This window comes from Neovison vison, chromosome 9 (genome assembly GCF_020171115.1).
Source record: "Neovison vison isolate M4711 chromosome 9, ASM_NN_V1, whole genome shotgun sequence".
Lineage (NCBI taxonomy): Eukaryota > Metazoa > Chordata > Mammalia > Carnivora > Mustelidae > Neogale > Neogale vison.
The window spans coordinates 23,226,041-23,247,877 of record NC_058099.1 but is presented as its reverse complement, the minus strand read 5'-3'; the positions used below and the strand labels follow the sequence as shown (position 1 = coordinate 23,247,877).

General features: G+C 45.0%; 1 protein-coding gene across 4 annotated transcripts in view; it reads right to left on the bottom strand.

The window, feature by feature from the left end:
- Positions 1-18,299: 18,299 nt before the first annotated feature.
- Positions 18,300-21,837, bottom strand: part of PTPN3 (protein tyrosine phosphatase non-receptor type 3) — a 110,952-nt gene continuing 107,414 nt past the window's right edge. For 3 of the 4 annotated variants that reach the window (XM_044265171.1, XM_044265175.1, XM_044265173.1), the window contains exon 26: positions 18,301-20,137. In XM_044265171.1, the coding sequence (XP_044121106.1) occupies positions 20,060-20,137 (78 nt within the window). In that variant the 3' untranslated portion in view covers positions 18,301-20,059. Of the gene's footprint in view, positions 20,138-21,837 lie in introns of all 4 variants that reach the window. The other variant, XM_044265174.1, reaches the window with a different exon arrangement.

Genomic DNA, 21,837 nt, shown 5'->3' with positions numbered 1-21,837 from the left:
TGGACGACACCCTCAAATCAGAATAGTTTGGGGAAGGGTTGCCGATAAAGGGAGTAACTACAAAGGTATGGGGTGTAAGGGAACCCCAAGGGGTGTGGTAGGACCTGACGCATGGAAACAGTAGAGCTGGTACAGTCCCTATGCTGAAGAGAGTGGGCAAGGAAGGGGTTAACAGAGACCAGTGACCTTCAGTTGGGGCAGCAGCCCACTAGAGTCCTTCACTTTCCTGCTAGAAATCCCTGCTAGACAGAACCTCCTGGAGGCCAGAGCTCTACACTGCAGTGCATCCTGGTTGGCGTTAGGAAGCTCAGAGCAGAACGGTAGAGAGTGATCTGTTGGGGCATGGAGAAGATAGCCAGTAGTCGAGTTTTTAACAGGAATCCTGAATTTTTGGAAAGGACAGATGCTCCTCTGTCCCCTAGGAAGCTTCTGACTCGTGTTGTTTTCAGAGTTTCATGACCAGAGCAACAGAAGCAGTCAATGTTTAAAGAAGTCTTTCTCCTTTGCTGTGCATAAATTCTTGGGCCCTTTCCCAGAAATGACTTTCCAGAATAATTGTCCTAGAAAGCTGCACATAGACTGCCTGTCTCTGAGTTGCCACACATTGGAGTCAATTCACAGTTCCCATCATCGACCCGCAATGATGACAGCTAGCCACAAAAAACCCTAGGCTTGGAGTTAGAAGATTCTAGGCTCAATTTCCAGCTCTAGAAGTTTCTCTTTGGTTACTAGTGTTTACTTGAGGTGTTAAAACATCAGGTGGAATGATTCATTCACTCGTAATTCATCTAACACATATTTAACACACTTGTCCCAGGCTCTGTAAAGGGCTGATACTACAGTCATAGAGAGAACACTTGCTACTCACCTCAAATGGATCATATTCTAATGAAAGAGACCGGTAACATAGAGCTATAATTAAAAGGATGCAGTAGTGTAATTAACAGTAGCTGCTACATCACACTGACTTGTCAAGTATAGTGGCCGATCATGAAAAAAGCAAGGTTTCTTTTGGCTCATGCAAAGTCCAGGGCAGGTCAGGAACCCCTCTTCCTTTTTATAGTCATACCATATATGACACATTGTTGTCAGAGTCGGATAAGGAGAGATCAAGAGGTCCATTGGCTCTTAAGTGCCTTGGCCCAGAAGTACATACATCACTTCCATTCACAGTTCACTGGCTAGACCCATGTCCCATGACCACGCCCAAGTGAACCCCTGTGGAAGCTGGGAAATGCCTGGCAGCTCATAGACCCTCCGTGAGTACTCTCTCTGCCCTCGTAGGCAATGCTACAATTCCAGTGAGCGAGGAATCATGGATTAATTACGACTCTTTGGATTCAAGTAACAGAAACTGGCTTGAATTAGCAGAAACGAAAAAAAGGAAATTCATTATAAGAACTTTAGGGATTTTGGGGGTGTCTTCAAGAATCAAATGGCAGAAATGCAACTAAATATCAGGCATTGTTTAGAATCAGGAAATGCAGAGCCATTCAAAGATTTCTCTTGATTTGGTACCATTTTGTGAGGAGTGAAGAAGTTGGCTTTTCGCTTCATGGACAATCCACTAGGCGTGCTTTGCAGGAAGTTCAGGCATTTTTGATGATGGATATTTAATTCACATTAGGGAGAGAGAGAGAGAAAGAGAGAGAGAAAGGCATTCCGAAGGAGATGATGTCTTCCCAGGTTTTTTTTTTTTTTTTTTTTTTTGGTCTTTTTCATATGTATTTTTATTGGGGCAAAATTGCCCTGAATTTTGGAAGGCTAAGAAGGCGTTTGTTGGGTGAAGACAAAGAGCGAAGTCTTTCCAGGCAGCAGATGCAAAGAAACAGATACACGAAAGAGCTTGGGATATGTTGGAAAATGAAAGTGTTCTTTATGGCTAGAGCTTAGGGCGTAGTGGCAGACACTATAACTGGAGTACCTAACATATGGTCACCCTTCTTTTTCCTTGCTAATAGATCCTTGCTTTTAGATCCTGAGGCATCTGTAGTACCATTTCCGCGGTGATCATGACAAGGAAATCTAGACCACTTATGACAAATTTATCCCTTGCTTTTTAGATTCCCTTGGAGCTAGTGATGGCCATGTGACTTTTTTTCCTGGCCAGTGAGAATAAGCAGACATCAGCTACAGGGTGCTTCTAGAAAAATCTCTTGCTGTTATGATAAAAGAAGAGAGACAGAGCAGGTATGGCTCCTTGTCCTTTTTCCCCCTTTTCCTAATTGATGTGATGAAGTGTTGGTGGAACTGTGGCAGCCATCTTGAGCCACGAGGCAAAAAAACATGAGGATGAAGACGTCATGCCAATAACAGAGAAAAGAGAAGGAGTCAGTGTCTCTGATAGCATCACTGAGCAGCCAGACTGTAGCCATCAATTTCTCACCTCTAGATTTCTGGTTCTTGCAACCACATCACATCTCTAAACCTCTGATTCCAGTCACATATATGTTTTGCAAATATTTTCTCCCAGTCTGTGGTTTGTCTCTGGTTTTCTTAACAATATCTCCCAAAGAACAAAAGTTTAAATTTTGATGAAATCCATTTTATCGATTTTTTTAAAGTTTGGGTTTTGTGTGTTCTTTTCCTAATCCAAGGTCACCAGCGTTTTTCTCCCTTTCTTTTCCCTAGAAGACTTTTAGTTTTAGCTTTTACACTTTGATCTATGGATGCTTTTGGGTTAATTTTTTTATGTGGTTTGATATATGGGTCAAAGTTAATTTTTTTTCCATATAGATATCCAGTTGTTCCAGTAGCACTTGTTGAAAAGTTTATTCTTTCCTCACTTAAAATACCTTGGTTTCTTTGTGAAATCAATTTACCATGTTAGAATGGGGCTATTTCTAAAATCTTTATTTTTTCCATTGATTTTTGTGTCTACCTTTATGCTAGGTTCTCAGTGACTCGATTATAGTACGTTAGAGTGTATTAAAAAAGGAGTTGATTTTTAAATTTTACTTTCTAATTGTAATTAGAAATGCAGAAATGCATTTAATTTTATAGAAATGCATTTAATTTTGTAGAAATGCAATTAATTTTTGTATGTAGAAATGCAATTAATTTTCATATGTTGGCCTTGACTCCTTCGATCTTGATGGGTTCACTTATTATTCTATAGCCTTTTTCTTCTTGTGTACATTCCTTAGGCTGTTCTGTGCACACAATCGTGGTGTCCACAGTGTTTCCTGTATATAACCTGTTGTCACCCTTGCCACAGTCAGTATTTATTCCTTATTTTTGGCTTTTAACTGTTGACTGTGACATGGGTTAGCATAGCCTTCTCTGTGTTTATCCTGCTTGATGTCCATTGAACATCTTGAATCTTGAAGTTTATGTTTTTAATCAAATTTGGAGACATTTCAGCCGTTATTTCTTCAAATGTTTTTTCTTTTCCATTCTCCTTCTCTCCTGTCCTTCTGGAACTCCAATTCTATATGTCAGATCACGCAATAGTATCTAACAGGCCCTGAGTCTCTTCTTGAAAACAAAAAAAAAGCTTTTTCTCTCTGTTCTTCATATTAAATAATTTTTATTGCTCTATGTCCAAGTTCACTTATTCTTCCCTCTGTTATTTTCATTTGGCTCTTAAATCCATCCATTTTATTTTTAAAAATTAAAATATTGTGTTTTTGATTTCTAGAATTTCCATTTTAAAAATCATTTTGATTTTTCTTGCCCTGTTGAGATTTTCTACCTTTTCATTCATCAGAAGTATATTTTTCTTTATTCCATTGCAAGTAGTTACAACAGTTATTGAAAAATCTTTGTCTTCAAGTTCTAACATCTGGATTATCTTGGAACCGTCTTCAGTTGCTTTTCTTTTGTCTTGAGAATGTGTTCCATTTTCCTGGTTCATTATACACTGGGCTATTTTACATTGTAAATTGGACATTATGAAAATGGGAAGTCACGTTGTACAATTTCCCTGCTTTGCATGTGTATTCTGCCCCAGAATCGGCCTGGTTTCTTTCCTCCTTCTAGTGATTTCAGGGAGCTGTTTGTTGAATCATGACCAGATTTTAGAGCTGTTGTCTGTTGGATTATTCATCTAGAAGGATCCGTATTTGATCAGAACTGAAAACAGTGTGGGTTTTTAATTCACTTCAGCCTGACAGCATCTCACCTCAAGGACAAGCTCTGTACCTTTCATTGTTCTGTCCCTTGGCTTCTCCAATGCTCCTGAGAAGGATGGTTTACACGTGTGCAGCCCAGAAGGGTGGGGGAGCCTATGCCTTCTGGGGCACCCATCATATAATGGGGGATGGCAGTCAATGGATTAATATGTCTCCTTGTTTATTTTAGAGCAGATAATTCCAAGAAGCATCCTGTGTGTCTTCCGGGGGGCCATGGCAAGATGGAACCCCAATGGCCCCAGGAGTCACTCATATAACACACTCTTCAACGGTCTTTTCCTATTTCCCTCTTTCACTTTCTCTTGTACCTCACACTTCTGGGGCAACTCCCAAATAAACTATCTGCATTCAAGGTCTGGTTTCCGTCTCCCTTTCTGGAGGGATTCCAGGCTACTGCTCCATTGTCAATCCCATGACTCCTCCCTTAGCTGGGAGCAATAGGGATACAGATTCTGATCTGATACAATCTGATACAGATTCATGTTGGGAGAAGATCAAGTACAAGAGGGAGGCTTGGATCCTGGTTATAAAGGCCTTCAATGCCATCTAAGAAGTTTGGGTTCTGTTTGGTATAGAAGAAAGAACCGAAAGATACCTGATATGAAATGGACACGATCCAACTGTTCGTGGTCTTTCATTGTCCCAAGATCTGAAGATTCTCCGATCTGCTACCTCTGAATTTCATTCCTCTCATTAGTAAATTGGGAAGAGTAACACTTCCCTATTTTGCACAGTTGTTACAAAGACCAAATTAGATAATGCACATTCTGCAAGGAGCTAAATAAAAGTAGGGTGTTACTACAGTTACTTTGATCAGATGTTATATGTTAGTGTGAGAACGAAACATTCTAATATTAAAAAGAACATATTTGCCTAATACAGTTTCCAACTGCGGCAAAAGTATGTTTTCATCATGCAGTTTTGTGAACTGTGGAATCCAAATGTGACTTTGGGTTGTATCTACAAGACGACAGAATAATAAACAAACTCTAATATATCTGTAAGGAATTGCAAATTCCTTAACCTAAACCAATAAGGGCTTGAACAGCTAGAGGCGGGTCTTCTAAGACAGTCCTGGAGACTGTCCGAAGTCTCCAACTTCTGCCTTTCAGTTCTGCCAACCTGAGAGTATGGCTTCTATTTTCCCAACCTGAGAGTATGGCTTCTATTTTCCAAGTTCCAAGATGGTTACTGCAGCCTCTGACTCTGTGTCAAATTTCAGGTGGGAGGAAGGCAATGGGAATGGACCAGGGTGAGTCTTTAAGGGGAGTCAATACCTCTGCTCCAAAAACTTCCTCAAAGTCTCAGCTAAGGATTTCTTTTTTTCTTTCTTTTTTTTTCCAGCTAAGGATTTCTATTTGTGTCTCACTGGCCACCCTTTTAACATAAGGAATGCTTGGGAAATGCAGCCTTTTAGCTGATAACAAGTCATCCCCAAATAAAACCAGGGTTCCATCAGTAAGAACAATGAAGAGAATGGGTACTTAACTGGCAGTTAGCTGTCTTGGCTATGAGTGGTGTCTCAGAGCCCTGGGTCAAATCCTGTATTCAAATTCTACTTTTGGGGCGCCTGGGTGGCTCAGTGGGTTAAAGCCTCTGTCTTCAGCTCAGGTCACGATCTCAGGGTCCTGAGATCGAGCCCCGCATCGGACTCTCTGCTCAGCAGGGAGCCTGCTTCCTCCTCTCTCTCTCTGCCTGTCTCTCTGCCTACTTGTGATCTGTGATCTCTGTCAACTAACTAAAACAAAATCTTAAAAAAAAAAAAATTCTACTTTTACCCTTATTTGCGGGCTGACTGGGCAAGTTATTTTCTGAGAGTCAATTTTTGCTTCTGTAAAATGGTGCTAACAACTTTTGCTTTCAGAAGATTTTCCCTTTGAGGATTCTGAGAGGTAATCTATGTAATGCACCTAGCTCGAAGCCTGGCACAGGAGAGATGCTCAATGTATGTGTTGACTCTGATTCAATTAATACCCTGTTCCAGGTGCTAGACTGGAAGTGAAGAAAACAAGAGCACGTAATCTCTGCCTCGGGGAGCTCTAAGCGTGTGTGTGTGTGTGTGCGCGCGCGCGCGCGCGCGTGTGAAGACATGTCACGCAGGTACCACACTATTTTACGTAGATCCCGTCTCCAGTGTCCTTGCTCCTGTGCCCCAGAGGCTGGGAAGGGGGGCTGCTGAGAGCTCCCAGCCATGCACTTCAGGGGAATTGCCATCTGCTGTTGGGAACTGCCTGCCTCCAGGTTACACACCTTCCTCGGCGTGGTCCATGGCCAAGGACTGGCTAATGCATGCCTCAAAAGCCTTTGCCTTAATTCTGGGACAACTCTGAAGGGCCACCGCGGCTCCAGAATTCCCCGAAGGATCAACCGAGACTCAGTTGCAAGTGTGTTTCTTCTTCCCTCCCCTTCTTACGGGGTGGATCTCTCGAAAGCATTCCCCTATACCGCTTCTGCACGTGACTCCCCTCAGAGCCCGTTTCCAGGAAACCCGATCTGTGATACATGACAAGTTACCCGCAAGAGATTTCTCGGGTGTCTTCGGTTACGCGGGCGGGGACTCGAGCTGGAGACGCCATCAGGCCAGCTGTTCTGTCTCTTTCATCACCTCTCTACCTCTCCTCTCTGCGGTGGCCTCCCGACAAGCCAGGCTTTCCGTGACCTCTGTGGGTCCCGATGCCATCTCAAAACTTCTTTTCAACTTCATCCCCCACTGCTAACTCCCTCATTCTCTGGGCATTTCTGTACGAGTCCCGGCAAGAAAGCATCTGATAGGCTCAGCCCATCTTTTCAAGTGAAACCACCAGCAAACAGGCTGCCGGCAAACCTCTAGATTGGCTGATTTGGGGTCACTTCTGACCCAGTTATCTGTGGTCGAGGGGAGGAGGGGGGACAGCAGGGCTCGCCTGTGGCCCCAGGGCATCCCTTGCAGCAGGGTGAGTGGGGGAAGGTGGGTGTTGTGGAAAAGGGGCCCGGTATGTTATAAAGGGTGCTCTCAGAGCAAACGAGGCCCCTGAACACCCAGGAGAAGGTCATCAGAACACGGTGTCAGGCAAAGCCAGAAGGCGCGGCTGCTGCCCCTTGTTCTTGGCTGAGAAAACCAGCCTGATCTGGAATGAAGGGTTCGGGGCGGCAGAGGGAAGGGTGGGTATGTGTGGAATGAAGCCACGTGGGTTGGCACCACCCGTTTCAAGGGAAGTTGAAAGGCAGAGATCCGCCCACGGGGAAGAAAGCAGCTGGAGGGACCCGGGGCCAACTGCGGGAGAGAGATGGGAGCCAGCGAGCAGTCAGATGTCACTGGGACAGATTTAGTTACCTGTTGTTCTCAACAGGACACGTTGTGCTCCCCAGGGAGACCGCAGCTTGCCGGTGGAGCAGATCTGATCCCAGACCACGTGCCTGCCACTTTGAGTGTTTTCTTCCCCCTCTCATGCTCCAGACAGCAGGCTCCGACTCTTAAAGGTCCCCACAGCCGAGTTCTGCCCCGCAGCTCGCTCTGTCCGAGGGAGGCACGGTACACCCTCCCATCTGAGGACGCCCACAGCCCCGTGTTTACGCGGCTTTGACCCTCTTGCAGACTGTGATAGGGCAAGAGGCATTCACCGCTCTTTATGGCAGAATCCGATGAGGCGGCTGCTAGCCTCCTGTGGATATTTACATTTAATTACACGTGAAGAAAAAGGACTGCCCCCCAGAAGCTCTCAATTTCAAGTGTTCAGGGGCCGCATAGGTCTGGTGGCTGCCATATTGGATAGTGGAGATACAGAACATTGCCATCATCCTAGAAAGTTCTATTGGGCAGTTCTGCCTTAGAATGTGACCTTCCAGTGTACATCTGTCTGGTTCTTTGTGGCAGTCCCAGACCCCACAAGTAGAGCCAAGGAAGTGGCACATAATCCATAAAGCGCTGTGGAATCAACCAACTGATGGGCAATCTCCGTTTACAAGGGGGAAAGAAGATGCGGAGAGATGCTGCTTCCATGGGTGGTCTAGCAAACACGTGACAGAACAGGGACTCCCACCCAGTCCCTCCACCTCCCAGCACAATCTCTCCTAAAGCTGCTTTATTTGCCCCCAGTGTCTGTCAGGAGAAAGTGGTCCTCTCTCGACACCTCAGCAACCTCCCACTAGCTGATTGGCAAATCACGTTTAAAAGTGGCTTACGGGGGCCCCTGGGTGGCTCTGTTGGTTAAGCCTCTGCCTTTGGCTCAGGTCATGATCCCAGGGGTCTGGGATCGAGTCCTGAGTTGGATTCCCTGCTCTGCGGGAAGCCTGCTTCTCCCTGTCTCTGACGCTCCCCCTGCTCGTGCTCTCTCTCACTCACTCTCTCAAATAAATAAAAAATAAATAAAATAAACATGGCTTATGATGTTTTTCCCCAAGGTAAAGGGAATAAAAAATGTGGAAAATACCAACAAGTAGAAAGAAAAGTTACTCATTCCTGTAACGCTAAAACTGGCTCAGTTAACATTTTAGTACGTTTCCTCCAAATCTCTGTTCAGTACTGTTAAAAAAATAAAATTCAACTGAATTCAACTGAGTAAATTTGCACATCTTGGGCGCCTGGGTGGCGCAGTTCGTTAAGCGTCCAATTTTGATTGCCTCTCTGAGGAAAGCTCCAAGTCCCAAAGGCTGCCTGTCGATGAGGAGGCTGGACTGGAACAGCTCCAGGTCTGGCTCTGGCTCTTGGGAACATGGAAGCTTCCCCTCACTTGCAGGGTATGAGGATTCCAAGTGGACAGAGGAATGGACAAACGTGTCTAGAACTGGAGGGGGACGGAAGGTCCAGGAAACCACGAGAAGGGAAACTTCTACAGTCTGAGTACGGGGTGCTCCCAGAAAGCCAATAAAGAAGGGCTTGCGACACATTTATAAACCCAAGTGAGGAAACCTGTCGCATGCAGTCAGCAGTTGCAACAAATGGGAGACTTTGCAACCCAAGAGCTAAAGATGATAAAACGATGCAAAAAAACCCTTCTTGAACAAGGAGGTTTATAATTTTTTGAAGTGATGAAGGAACAGATACTATGAGCCTTAAAACCAGAGCAGAACAGTATGGAAAAATAATAGGCAGGTTCAGAAAGTGTCTACATAGAAAATTTCAAGATTTATTTATTTTGAGAGAGAGCGAGTGAGCAGTGGGAGGGCCAGAAGGAGAGAGAGAATCCCTAAGCAGACTCCCCACTGAGCACAGAAGCCGACCCGGGGATCTATCCCAGGACCCTGAGATCATCACCCAGGCCAAAATCCAGAGCTGGCTGCTCAAATGACTAAACTACCCAGGAGCCCCTCTATGTAGAAACTCTAGGAAAGATACAATTATTGAAACACAGGGAGCCCACGAGTTCAGAGATGTGAGGAAAGAATGGGAAAGAAATGTTTCTGTTCAGAACAATTGTTAACCTTTCCTGTGAACCAGGCACTGTTTCAGGGATTTCAAATGTTTTAATTCATTTAATCTGCTCAGTTTTATGACGTAGGTGATGGCATTCCACACTGGGGAGGCAGGGAAGATTCCAGTGGCCCTGGGAACCAGCCATCCCCAGGTCAATCAAGGAATCATAATAGATGTTATGTATTATACATATACAATAAAGGACTTTACATGGATTATCTCATTTAATCCTCAGTTAATAATTGCATTAATCCTTCTAACAATCCCTCAAGGCAGGTGTTACTGTCACCTCTATTTCAAGACTTAGGATATTGAGCTTACAGCCGTTAAGAAATTCCCCTCATGTTTACAGTCTCACCAAGCACTGTAGTTGGGATTTAAAATGAGGCAAGTTGAGGGGTGCCTGGGTGGCTCAGTCCCTTGAGCGTCTGCCTTCAGCTCAGGTCATGATCCCAGGATCTTGGGATCCAGCCCCACATCAGCCTCCTTGCTCTGCGGGGAGTCTGCCTCTCCCTCTGTCTCCCCCTGCCACTTTTCCTGCTTGTACTCTGTCAAATAAAAAAAAAAAATTTATATTAAAAAAATAAAATAAAATGAGGCAAGTTGAATTCACAGTCCAAGCTCTGAACAACAATGCTAGGGAACCAGTGGCTGTTCATTTTTATTTTAATTTTGGGCATTACTTATTACTAAAGAGGCCATACAGCTGCTGATTTAATGTTAATCATAGTGGACTTAAAAAAATATAAAAATTTAAAAAAAAAGGTACCAAAGCATCTAGAGTAAAACATCTGCATTTTTAAAACACTGTGTTCCAAGGTTCTTGTATGAACTTTCAGAGTTATTTTATGCTTATAGACACAAGTGTCTATTGTCTATAGCTACAACTATATGTAGTCTATTCACATAGATGGATGTTCTATTCAACTTTTTTTTTTTTTTTTTTTTTTTACATAATTGGAAGTTTTCTCTACACCTTGTTCTTATCTTGCTGTTTTCATTTAACACTATCCGGAAGAGCATTCTACATTCGTATAATAGTAATAAAAGGATAGTATAGAACATTTACTATGCTAGTTTGTAAAAGTCTAGAGTAACAACAATAAAGGGCTTCCTCATTGCTGTTTGTGAAGGCTGAATATTCCATTGTAAGTCTGTATTACAATTTAACTAGACCTCTATGCTGGGCATTTGAGTTGTTTTCAGGCTTCTGCCATAACAATGCTGTAGTGAATAATCAGGTACGTGGGCTACTTCACACAGGTGAGAAATACATTCCTGAAGGTGAAACTGCTGGGTCAAGGTCACATGCCTTTGTGATGTTAAGTTGTACTGTTAAGCAATCTGTGACTAGGTAAAAGTGATTTTTTAAAAATGATTTTTTCCCCCGATTATAAAAAGATACGTGAGAGTTTTGGAAAAAACCTAAAAGCAACCTTAATTCATAAACCTCAAGATAGTTACTGGTAACCTAGTGGTAGAATCTTTTGAGCCTCTTGTTCTGTATGCACGTACACACCTTGAACACCACGCTCTTTAGTTTGTATTGAGCCTTTTATATTGGACATTACATCATCATTTTTAATTTTGCTTAACTGTTCCTTACAAATGGTATGTTCCATGATTGCACATTCTCTTGTATGACCATGCCATAATTGATTTAACCTATATCCTCAATATTGGACAATTCCATTGTTTCCCATGTTTCCGTGCTTTAGAAATCTCTGCAAAGAACAATGATGTATAAAAATTGCCTCCATTTCTGTTTGATTTCATAGCTGCTTTTTATTCTAATCAACTGAATCAATGGCTAGAAGTTAGATTAAAGACTATCAACATTTTTCAAGTTCTTAAGACCAAAGGTTAAAATGGTAGCCCTCCTGGTAGGTTGTACCAGTTGATGTTCTAACACCATCATCTCACCTCCCCCTTATCAACATGGAGACTTATGTTACAGGAAAGTCAGCAAAATCTGTTGTGTTGTCCTTATGATCCTATCGGTAATGCTTATTTATCATAAACAATTGGAGAAGAACAAAACTTAACAAAAATGCCTCCCCCTCCCCCAATCCCACAACTTTGGTCTAATCACTCTCAAAATGTTGACTTCCTTTGTAGGCTTTTCTCCATTCGAATATTTTCCATAAAACTGTCATTAAATATGCTTAAAAACATGACTTTTATTTTTGCCAAGTGTAAAGCTAAAAATGGTATCTCTTCTTTGAAAATTTTGTCATATTTGCTACAAATATTTTTCTCAGTTTATTGATTGCCTTTTTCTGGTGCGTATGGTGTCCTGAATTTTTATGTGGTCAGACGTAGCGATCTTTTTCTTTCGTCTCTCCCCCAGCTCCTTTAATAACTTCTTGTCCTGGGGGGAAGGGTGATGGGGTGTTAAGGGACATAATCGAGGCAGAGTATTCGGGAGAACAGGGTCCTGGCTGAGATCAGCAACATAAAGGGAAGAGCACTGGCTGGTGTTCATTCTGCGGACATTTATTTAGTGACACCTGCTTCTCTCTGTGCTGTGATGGCTCTAGCAGGGAGATAAAGTGAGCACAACCACGGACTCAACACACAAGAGAGGCGGTGTCTTCCCAGCCATCAGAGGACCACACAAAAGGAACCCCGCACTCATCAGCTGCCCCTCCCCACCCTTCTTCCTCCTAGCCCCCGGCTGGGATCAACTTCCCATCTACTTTCTGTCTCTATGAATCTGTCTTCTCGGGACACTCCTGTAAGCGGATTCATTCGACACCTGACCTTTTGTGTCTGGCTTCGCTCACTTAGCGTGTTTTCAAAGTTCACCCATGTTGTAGCGTGTGTCAGCCCTGCGTTCCTACTCCTGGCCAGATAATGTTCCGCTGTGTGGACAGACCATGTCTTGTCTCTCCAGTCATCCGCTGACAGACATTTGGCTGTTTTCCACATCTTGTTCATTGTGAAGGAGACTGCTATGAACAGCTTTTTGGGTTCTGGGTGGTAGGAAGGAAAGACAGGAGAGCTTGACCTGGGATGAGTGAGGCAGAAAGACGACGATCAAGGATCTGTGCGAGAGGGCTTGCCCGAGGCGGGTTTGCTGATGGAGGGAGACACACAGGAGGCCGCTGGGCACCGACTGCAGGGAAGGGAGCAGCTCCTGGGCCTGCTGGGCTCCCGCACGCCCGGACGGTGCGTACCAAACGCAAGAACAGAATGCCTCCACGCTCCGTGTCATCCAGGACAACGCAGATTTGAAACAAGAAACGAGAGGCCTCTGAAGGGCTCCGACTGGAACAAGTATCTTAGGATGTGTCTAGGCATTTCTCAGTTGTTTCTCTTTCAATTTGGTGAGTTTTTAAGGTTGGTTTATAAATAGCGTGTCTTCTGTTTCCACGTGTGACTCACTGGCCTCGATTACGATCAGGCCTGCTCTCCTTTCCACACCTCCGGCCGGTGCCAGGTAGGTCTCTCACTGCAACCGAAGCCGTGCGCCTGGTCTGGGTGACATGTGAGCGCGCGGTTCCTCGCGGGAGCCCCGGAGGCCGAGGTCACAGTGACCTCACACTCGTCACACGCGCGCCTCTCCTAGGCAATGCCCCTCCACGCCAGGCGGTTCTGTTGCACTTTTGCGGCATCATGAATCTTTTAAAATATTTTACCTCATTTTTCTTCTCTCCTCTCTTCTTCCTTCGCTGTGGGACACCCTGTCTGTCCTCTTCCGTTATTGCAGCCTGACAAGACTATGACAACTGCGTATTCATTCTCAGATGGACTATTTTAATAACTGCACTTAATTACCGAGAGCGTTGGAATGGATTAAAATGTGAGCAGAAAGAGCACAAAGGAAAAGGCAACTACAGCGGCCGATGGGGTGTTTGGGACCCAGGAGTATCTACATCATTTTTAGGAATGAAATTTTGTGTTCAGATGTGGCTGTGTGAGACTCCTCAGACTGGCTCCGTCAGCCCCAAACAGCAACCTCATCCTCTTCCCCACACCTGGTCCTCCCGGCTTGCGGCAGCCACACGCACCCTGTTGCCCAGCCTAGAAACTGGCCCGCCCTCAGCTCCTCTCTCTGCACACCTGTCAGTTATGAGGTCCCTCTTCTTCCTCTTATGTTATGTTGGGACTGTGACCACTTACCTCGTCCTCACTGCCACCATCTCTCCCCTGGACCTCTGCCACCGCAGGTCCCAACTGGTCTTCCCTGGTTCTTCCTTTGGTTTGGACGATGATGTTCCAAGTCCTGGGGGCAGCCTCAGCAGAAATCCTGGAGCCTTCCTTGACCACGAGAGGAACCCAGAGGTTTAGGAACTGACCAGTATTGGATACAACGGTGACCAAGGGGAGACTAACTTGTGTAATTTGGGGGTGGGGCTCTGGAGTTTCTAGAAAAGAAGTTGATTCTGTGTTATCAGTCTATTCTTATTCCAACAATGTTTGCATGGAAGGGATGGGTGCTGACCTTGTCTGCTGGTGAGTGCTGTAGTTCCAGACCTTCGATCAATCTCACCTGAACGACTTCATTGCATCCTCCCTGTGTGCTAGGTCTGAGCAGAGTAGCTCCTCCTAAGTCAGCCCTTTAGTAGGTCTGAAGTCAAGGAATCTGCAGGGGAGCTGCTAAGGTGCCCAAACCATCATTTCCCCGTCTTCAATAAGAAAACTCCAGACTTTTGGCTGGGTAGTGTACCACCCAGAATAAAGACTTCATTTCCTAAACTTACTTGCAGCTAGGTGTACCCATATTATTAAGTTCTGGCCAACTGTTTGTAAATCAGTGCAAAAAAGTCTATGCAACTTTTAGGAATTATTCTTTAAGGCAAAAGGCATTTTTTGCCACCATTTCCCTTTTTCTTTCCAGCAGGAGTGTGGATGTGATGACTGCCGCTGAAGCAGCCATCTTGGACTGTGAGGTAGAAGATGAAGACGTATGCTGGGGCTAATGGAGCAATGTGATTGGAGGGGCACAGATCATGATAACCATTTAGCCCCTTTACCAGCTCTGGACTCCTGTGTTTATCTGAGAAAGAAATAAATTTCTATTTTGTTCCAGCCAACTTTACTTTGATTTTGGGATTCAGAATCTGATCCTCAAAAGTAGGATGTTGCAAATAACAAACTAAAATATGGCATTGGCTTAGTGGAATTGGCAGGCCAGCAGATGGCAAAGACAGACATTGCCTTTTATACAGCGACTAAGGTGTCACTTTGATGGAAGTGTCACCTGCAGTACTTTGGAGGAGGAACCTCATGCTGACCAAGGCCAGATAACAGAGAAAATGGTGGGAGAGCACAATAAGTATGACTGTTGTTCCTTGTTGCTTTTCACGAAGTCCCATAAAAGTGAGACTGGCTGAGGCTTGAGCCCGGTGGGCTGCAGCAGAGATGGAAGGGAGCCTGGCTTGGCTAAGGCTTGAGCACTTTACCTGTGCTCAAAATGCATGAAGGTCTTCAAGTACAGAAAATACCAACTGCTGCTGTTCTTCAAACTGTAGCTATTCAAGGCAGTGGTCTTGAAGTGGCAGCCTTAGCAGGAGATAAGGCTGAGGGCAGCAAGGCACCTTCAGGACTCTCAGCCAGAAAATAACTAGGTAGCTCTAAAGGTCAGATGAAGGGTCTTGCCTTCCCACCCAAGGCTTCTCTTTCTGGTGGCCTCAAGGTAGCTACCCTTAAGAGGCATGAGCAGAGCACAGAATGTCATTCTAGGCCAGACCTTCAGCTGTGGGTACTTGCTGGCATTCAGAAACCACAACTCTGGTTACCCCCCAAAACTGCTCCAGAAGTAAACAGGTGACAAAAGCTGTTCTGTCCCCAAGAAGGCTGCCCACCACTGCATTCCCACCTTGGATGTGGCCATGGAGGACCATGGACAAGGAAGTCCCCCCCGAGAGCAGGACTTGGCTGTTGGGCAGCGGAGGGACTTACTGGCCTTCTAGAAGCATCTTTGTTCTTCCTGTGCAGTGGGCTTGGATAACTGCTTGGAGCAATGTTTTCTGTTCTTTCCTCTTATGAGTTTTCAGTGGTTGTTTTCCTGTTTTTACTTCCCTGCTATTTATGCTATGTTGGGAGATGACTTGTCTTGAATTTAGAGGTCATTTGACAAGAAGTCACGCAGAGCTGATGGAGAAGACCACAGATCATCCAAAGGTGATCTTAGCTTTAGCTTCAAGGCATAAGTGGTTGGGGCTTGAGTTGTCTACCTTGGAGAGAGGAGGAATGGCAGAACCAAAGGATTGAACTATGATAGAGATTATTAATTGTCCCTCAAACCCATTCTTTCCTTCTCAGAAACAGAACTCTTGAGTTTGTAAGACACATAGTTTCTGGGTATAAAAACCTTTCCTAGACTGCCTTGCAAGAGTTATAATGCTGCCACTCAGTTCTAATCCATGGAGATGTCCAACATCGAGATGATATACCCTTGGGGGGGGTTGCTTGCTCCTTCCCCCTTCCTCCATCAGGCTGGCTAGAGCCATCATCACGGACCTCAGCACTGAAGCAGCATCCTGGGAATGGCAGAGCACCAGGTGAGAAGGAACCTGGGACCCTCCGGCTCTTGGAGCCACCCTGGCAGCCCTGTGTGATACATAAAGTACTGAAACTTCTTTACGTCGGTTATTGTTGTCATGACAGCTGAATCTAATTCAGATCTAGAATTTGCCCTACCAGGTCAAGACAGAAATAGGTAGGGAGCACCGTCATGCTCCTGACAGAGGAAAGGCGGTCATGGGCAGAGAGCACTCGCCTCCGAGACAGTTAATATTTACTTAGAGAAAAAAAAAAAAAAAAAAGAAGCAAACAGAGTGAGAAAACCCTTTCAGAAATCAAGACAATTATTAGATTAAAAATGTCAGCACACAACAAAAAGTGTTGCATAACTTGTGTGTTTTTATATCATCAAACTTTTTCAGTAGAGTCACAGACGGTTCAGAATGAAACACATCCCAAATTTGGGGGAAAAATGTCGCTTATTAAGGTACTTTGCAAAACAATGTAATACCAATCTTTTCGTTGCTCCAAACAGAATGTGGGTTATAAAGATGGTGGACAGTCGGCCATCAGACTCCCACATGTGCGGTTCCTCAGAGTTAGGCTGAGGTCAGAGTCTCTGCAGTCTTTACAGGTTTTGTTCTCAGCGCAGAACGGCAAGAACCAGAGGGTGCCGATCCTTGTCTCGGCTTTCAACCCTGCTAAGGTTTGAGGGACAGTATCTTGGAGACAAGTCATGGAAATGTGCTACGTCTCTCTCCAGTTGCATTATATGGCTTTGATTGGCTGTTAATTTCAATTCTCTGGAACACTGACTCCCAGAATGGTAAATGGTAAAAGAACCCAAGAACTCATCTAGTCCAGGCCAACCTTCTCCTTTTCACACATAAGGAGATTGAAGCCTTAGGGTGATACATCTCACCCAAGTCTAGGTCTAGACCCTAGTGAGCTTTCCCTTGTCTGAGCGTCTATGAACATTTCCTATTGATGCTGCCTCTTTGTAGCCTCTGAGGGATGAAGCGGCCTGTTGCTTTCACTAAAATGATAATTTCTGAGGAACAACAAAAACAAAAGTATCAGGTAGCAATAGAGGACCAAGAGCGCCTACACTAATCTAAAAGCATTTTTAATGTTTTAATGTTAACTGTCTGGAATTAAAATAAAAAGCTTAATTTAAAACCTTTTTAAGTATAAATTACTGTGGTAGGAATTACAGACCAGCATGTTTGTGATACAACACCCCTCATCCTGACCTCCTCCAGCCAATCTGAGTTTATCTTTTTTTTTTTCCTTTGAAGTCAAAATACCAAGTACAGTTTCTACAGGGACACAGGGAGGGATGTCCCTTCTTAAGTCAGTACGTTGGTGGGTCTGATCAGATCTTCCAGAGAACAAAAGGCAGATGTAAAATGTCTTTTCTGTTCACATTCAGCCCAATTTTCCAGGCAAAATATTCCGTTTTGAAGTTTTTCACTTAGGACTCCAAAAGGCTCAAGTATAATTGCTTAAATGTAGGAAGCACTGAAGCAGGAATATGGTGGCACAGAATTTAATCAGCTGTGTCTGTAGTAATATTTACTCGTGTATTTTGCCCCTTTAGATAATTGTCTTGTCTTGTTCTTCCCCAGTATTTCATGAATTTTGTTGCTGGTAACATCTGCTGGGTCTGGACCACTGGCCTGAACCATGGGAGAAAAAGGTGAGCTGCAACCCCGGTAAGCTTTTTAGAAATTTATATACAATAATGACAGCATTTCTGCAACTATATTGAGTATTTTTTTTTTAAGGAAAAAAAAAAATAAACCAGAACTCTCCAAACACATTTAGTCTTCTCAAGCTTCTTGCACACAGGGTGCTGGTGCATTTTTATCAAACAGCAATGTCTTGCTAGACATCTTGATGGCATTTACGTGGAGGTCAGCTTTCTACCTTCCCCTTTTTTGGGACTTAACTGGTAGGATGTTTTTTGAGTCCAGACTGAAGAAAGGCATTGGTAGGAGGATATTCATTTGTCCTTTTTTTCTCAGCAAAAGAAATTTTCTTTTGTGGAAAGATCCATATACTTCTGCTTCTGGTCTCGGGCTAATGGCTGGTAAATTAACTTTTCCAAGTAATGCACCTGTAAGCAGTGTCAGATAGCTACCAGCTGATGAAATCTCCCACTGAGAGCATTTTCTTCCGTCCTCATATTCAACCCATAGCCTCAGAATTATTTCTCCTGTTTTACAGGAAATAGAAGAAAGAGATGTACTGCTCCAAAATGACTAGGCCAAGAGACAGTTATTGAGGAGTGGGACCAGGAACCAAATCTCCAACTGCATAATTGCAATCTTTCCGGGTTCATTCTGGAATCCAATAAAGATGGGGCTTCGATGGTCTCCTGTCTCAGAGTAGTGGGCTATGACACGACGTGACACTTCCCTCCCACCCTTGACATTTAGCAGTAAAATACTGGTGGGGGACAGGTGGGAAGTATGTAACCAAATGAGCTAAGTGTGGAGATAAAGAACCTTCAGAAACCCGGCTCCCACCATCTAGGTCTGTATCCAGCTTGCAACCAGGAAACGACCCAAATGGTCCAGAGTTTGCGAACCATCAAAATGGCTTCACTTATGCACATTATGCTAGAAAAGCATCCTTTTCCTATAAATCCCACGAAGAAACTGGCTGCGCTTCCTCTCCCTTCTGGATACATAAAAGCCGCTATTTAAAAATACCACGTTAAAAATTTTATGTAATTTATTTTCCTTAAATAATAATTTTGCTACAATCCTGTCACAAATTTTTTTAAAAAATTTAACACAGTATGAACAAAGGCATAATTCTTTAGAACAATCAAAATCAGGGTGCACTTAGAATAAATTAACATCAAATTGTGTTTATATTCAGATAGCCTGACCCTCTCCTTTGAAATGAAATGGAGACCATTCTAACCGAGGGTGAATGCACACATTTGTTCTTCTATACAGAGACTCATTCTTTATAGAAACTCAACTGTAATTTGAATCAAGTTCGGAATCCTGAGAAACACTTACCATGGGCACACACACACATCCACACACACCCGCGGACAACTCTCTAGAAGCTGGGGTTCCCATGGTTCCACGACTAGATCTTTCCTCAGAAGGGCCAAAGATTCTGAATATTTAGATGATATCCCATCTCCCCTCAGGAAAATCGTTAATGTTTCAAGTTTAATAGCTTGAAGTAGCAGCAATCCACGTAGTAGGTTCAGTAGTCGAGAATTCCAGTCTTGGGTTCTGCAGGTACAGCAAAGGGGCGAGCAGAGGCGAGAAGGACCCTACTCCTAAGGACGGACAGGACGCATGGGGAGACGTCGTTCTCAGAGCCTCAGCTGAAGCTCTCCTGACCTCGTATGACTAACCCGGTCCAGGCACTGTGTGAGCCCCTGGAGAGGGTCACTAATGCAGGGGAGCAAGTGGGGCATTTTGGACATTATTCTCAGAAACATGAAATACGGGAAGTGGCGGGGAGATGGGGCAGAGGAAGGTGGGGCCAAAAAGGTCGCACCTGCCCCTCGGCCTGCAGTCCCACCAGCCTGCCTCTGAGTACCTTCATCAGGGTTCCCCTGGCAGCGGTGGGTGAATGCCAACGGTTCCCGCTCTGCCCCGAAGCACAGAAAGCTCAGCCCTTAGAGTCCTATAAACACATACACACAAACGCCCTAGCAACTCCAAGTAGACACACCTTCTTGTTTCTGGGAGGTCAACAGCACGGCTGGCCTCCCCTCCCAACTGCCCAAGGATGGTTTACAGGAACATGGTGAGGTCTAGGGAGGAAGGCAATAGGACAGGCCCCAAACTGAGATTCCCCTTTTGCTTATTTCGAGGGCGAACGGGCCTAAGAGTTGCTATAACTGCATGCGTATCTACATGGTTCCTCTGTACATGATACCTCTTCTAGAGAACTTTAAAGTGCCTGGGTTCAAATGTGCTCATTCCTTCCCCACGGCCTACAGATTTCCTCTTGCTGCTTCCAGAGAGAAGGTCTGTCCTGGCAGAGGACGCCCTTGGGAAGGAGGAATGAACGTTTCACAGTTGTCTTAACTGGGATCCAGCATTTGGACTAAGCCCTCTTCATAAACACGAAGGATCGCTTCACATACAAACTTGTATTGGCTCTGGAAAGGAAAAGGAAAGAAACCTGTCAGCCCACCCGCGGCTCCAGAAAACGGCCTCGTACCGCATCCACGCTCGGTCTTTCACTGCTCGTGAGTGCTCTGAGCTCCGGCTCTGGGCCAGGGCAGACCCTGGGTCCCTGCCGGGGACGCACGGCGGGGCAGAGACCCCCATGCAGAAGTTATTCCTGCATCATGATGGCTGGGGGCTCCCAGACAGTGACAGGCGAAGTGTCGTGGAAGCCCCTGCTGAGGGAGGAAGCAGCCCGTTCTGTGCGGCAGAATCAGGGCTCAGAGCCCCGGCCCGGAACATCTAGGCCGGAAAAGAGAGGCTGTGCTGGCAGTGGGGACCTGGGCATGTGGGGCCTTGAGCCACAGTAAGGAGCCTAGACCCTGTCTAAGGCAGGGCCACTGAATGCTGCTCTGCAGGATGTGGTTCTTTATATTAACTGACACCTACGGAACTTATTTAGTGAAGTGTACGGGGTCAAAGAAAGCGTTGAGATGGTGCTTTACCAGCTGGGAAAATCCACCTGGAAGATGCACTGTAAACATGGTAAACCAGGGGCGCCTAGGCGCCTGGGTGGCTCAGTGGGTTAAAGCCTCTGCTTTCAGTTCAGGTCATGATCCCAGGGTCCTGGGATGCCCGGTATGGGACTCTCTGCTCAGCAGGGAGCCTGCTTCCCCCTCTTTCTCTGCCTGCCTCTCTGCCTACTTGTGATCTTTGTCAAATAAATAAATAAAATCTTAAAAAAAAAAACAACACCAAAAAAACCAAAAACAAACCCATGGTAAACCGGCAGTGAGGGCTTCCGTAACATGAACCAGGGCAGAGAACGAGAGTCTTAATAACCTGATCTTTTCCTCTTAATTGTATTTCCCAAGTATAATATAAAACAAGAGCTCACGATAATTAGAGAAATCTTAGAAACTCTGTCCATGAGCTTGTGGGGGCACAGAGCTGGCTGCAACATGGCATTCCCACTCCTTTCTTTGCTTAACCCACCACCTCCTCCAGAAAGCCTTCCTTGACTTTCCAAAGTCTGCTTTTGATACTCCTCCATTGAGTTCCTTGACTCCCCTTAGACTTCATTCCTGTTGAAGTTTTTAACTGACTGATCCAGTTTTCCCACCACATACAAGCTTGGGTCTCTCTGGTGTGTGCCATTTTCTAAATGAATGTGGGATGGTCCCCTTTTTACAAAAGCTGGGGAAACTGAGGCTTGGAGAGAGGTTAAGGGACTACCCAAAGGTCACTCAGTATGTGGGGTAGCCTGAATCATGTGCTTTTTTCTACATCCCCCCATCCCCTTCTCTTGAAGTTCAAGGAAGAAACCCCCAAGATTTCCTTTGGGAGACACTTGCAGTGTAAATGGCCCAGGTATGATGTACATGAGAGACAGCCCGAGGAGGAGAGAGTAAGGCTGTGTGAAATGTCCACTGAGCCAAAAGGCTCACCCACAGACAGGCAGGTGCAGTAAAACCCTCGGGGGACTTTGCTTACTTCTGATGGATAAATGATGGGCCAGTGGCTCAAGCACGTAGAACACAACCAGGGCTTCTCCCTGGCCGCGTAGCTGGCAGGAACCACATGACGGAGACAGCAAAGGGGAAGGGGAGCCAAAGACAGAGGTCACACAGGGTGGGCTTTGGAGTCGCTCAGCCCCTGACTAGCTCTGCGACCTTGGGCAAGGGATGCAGAG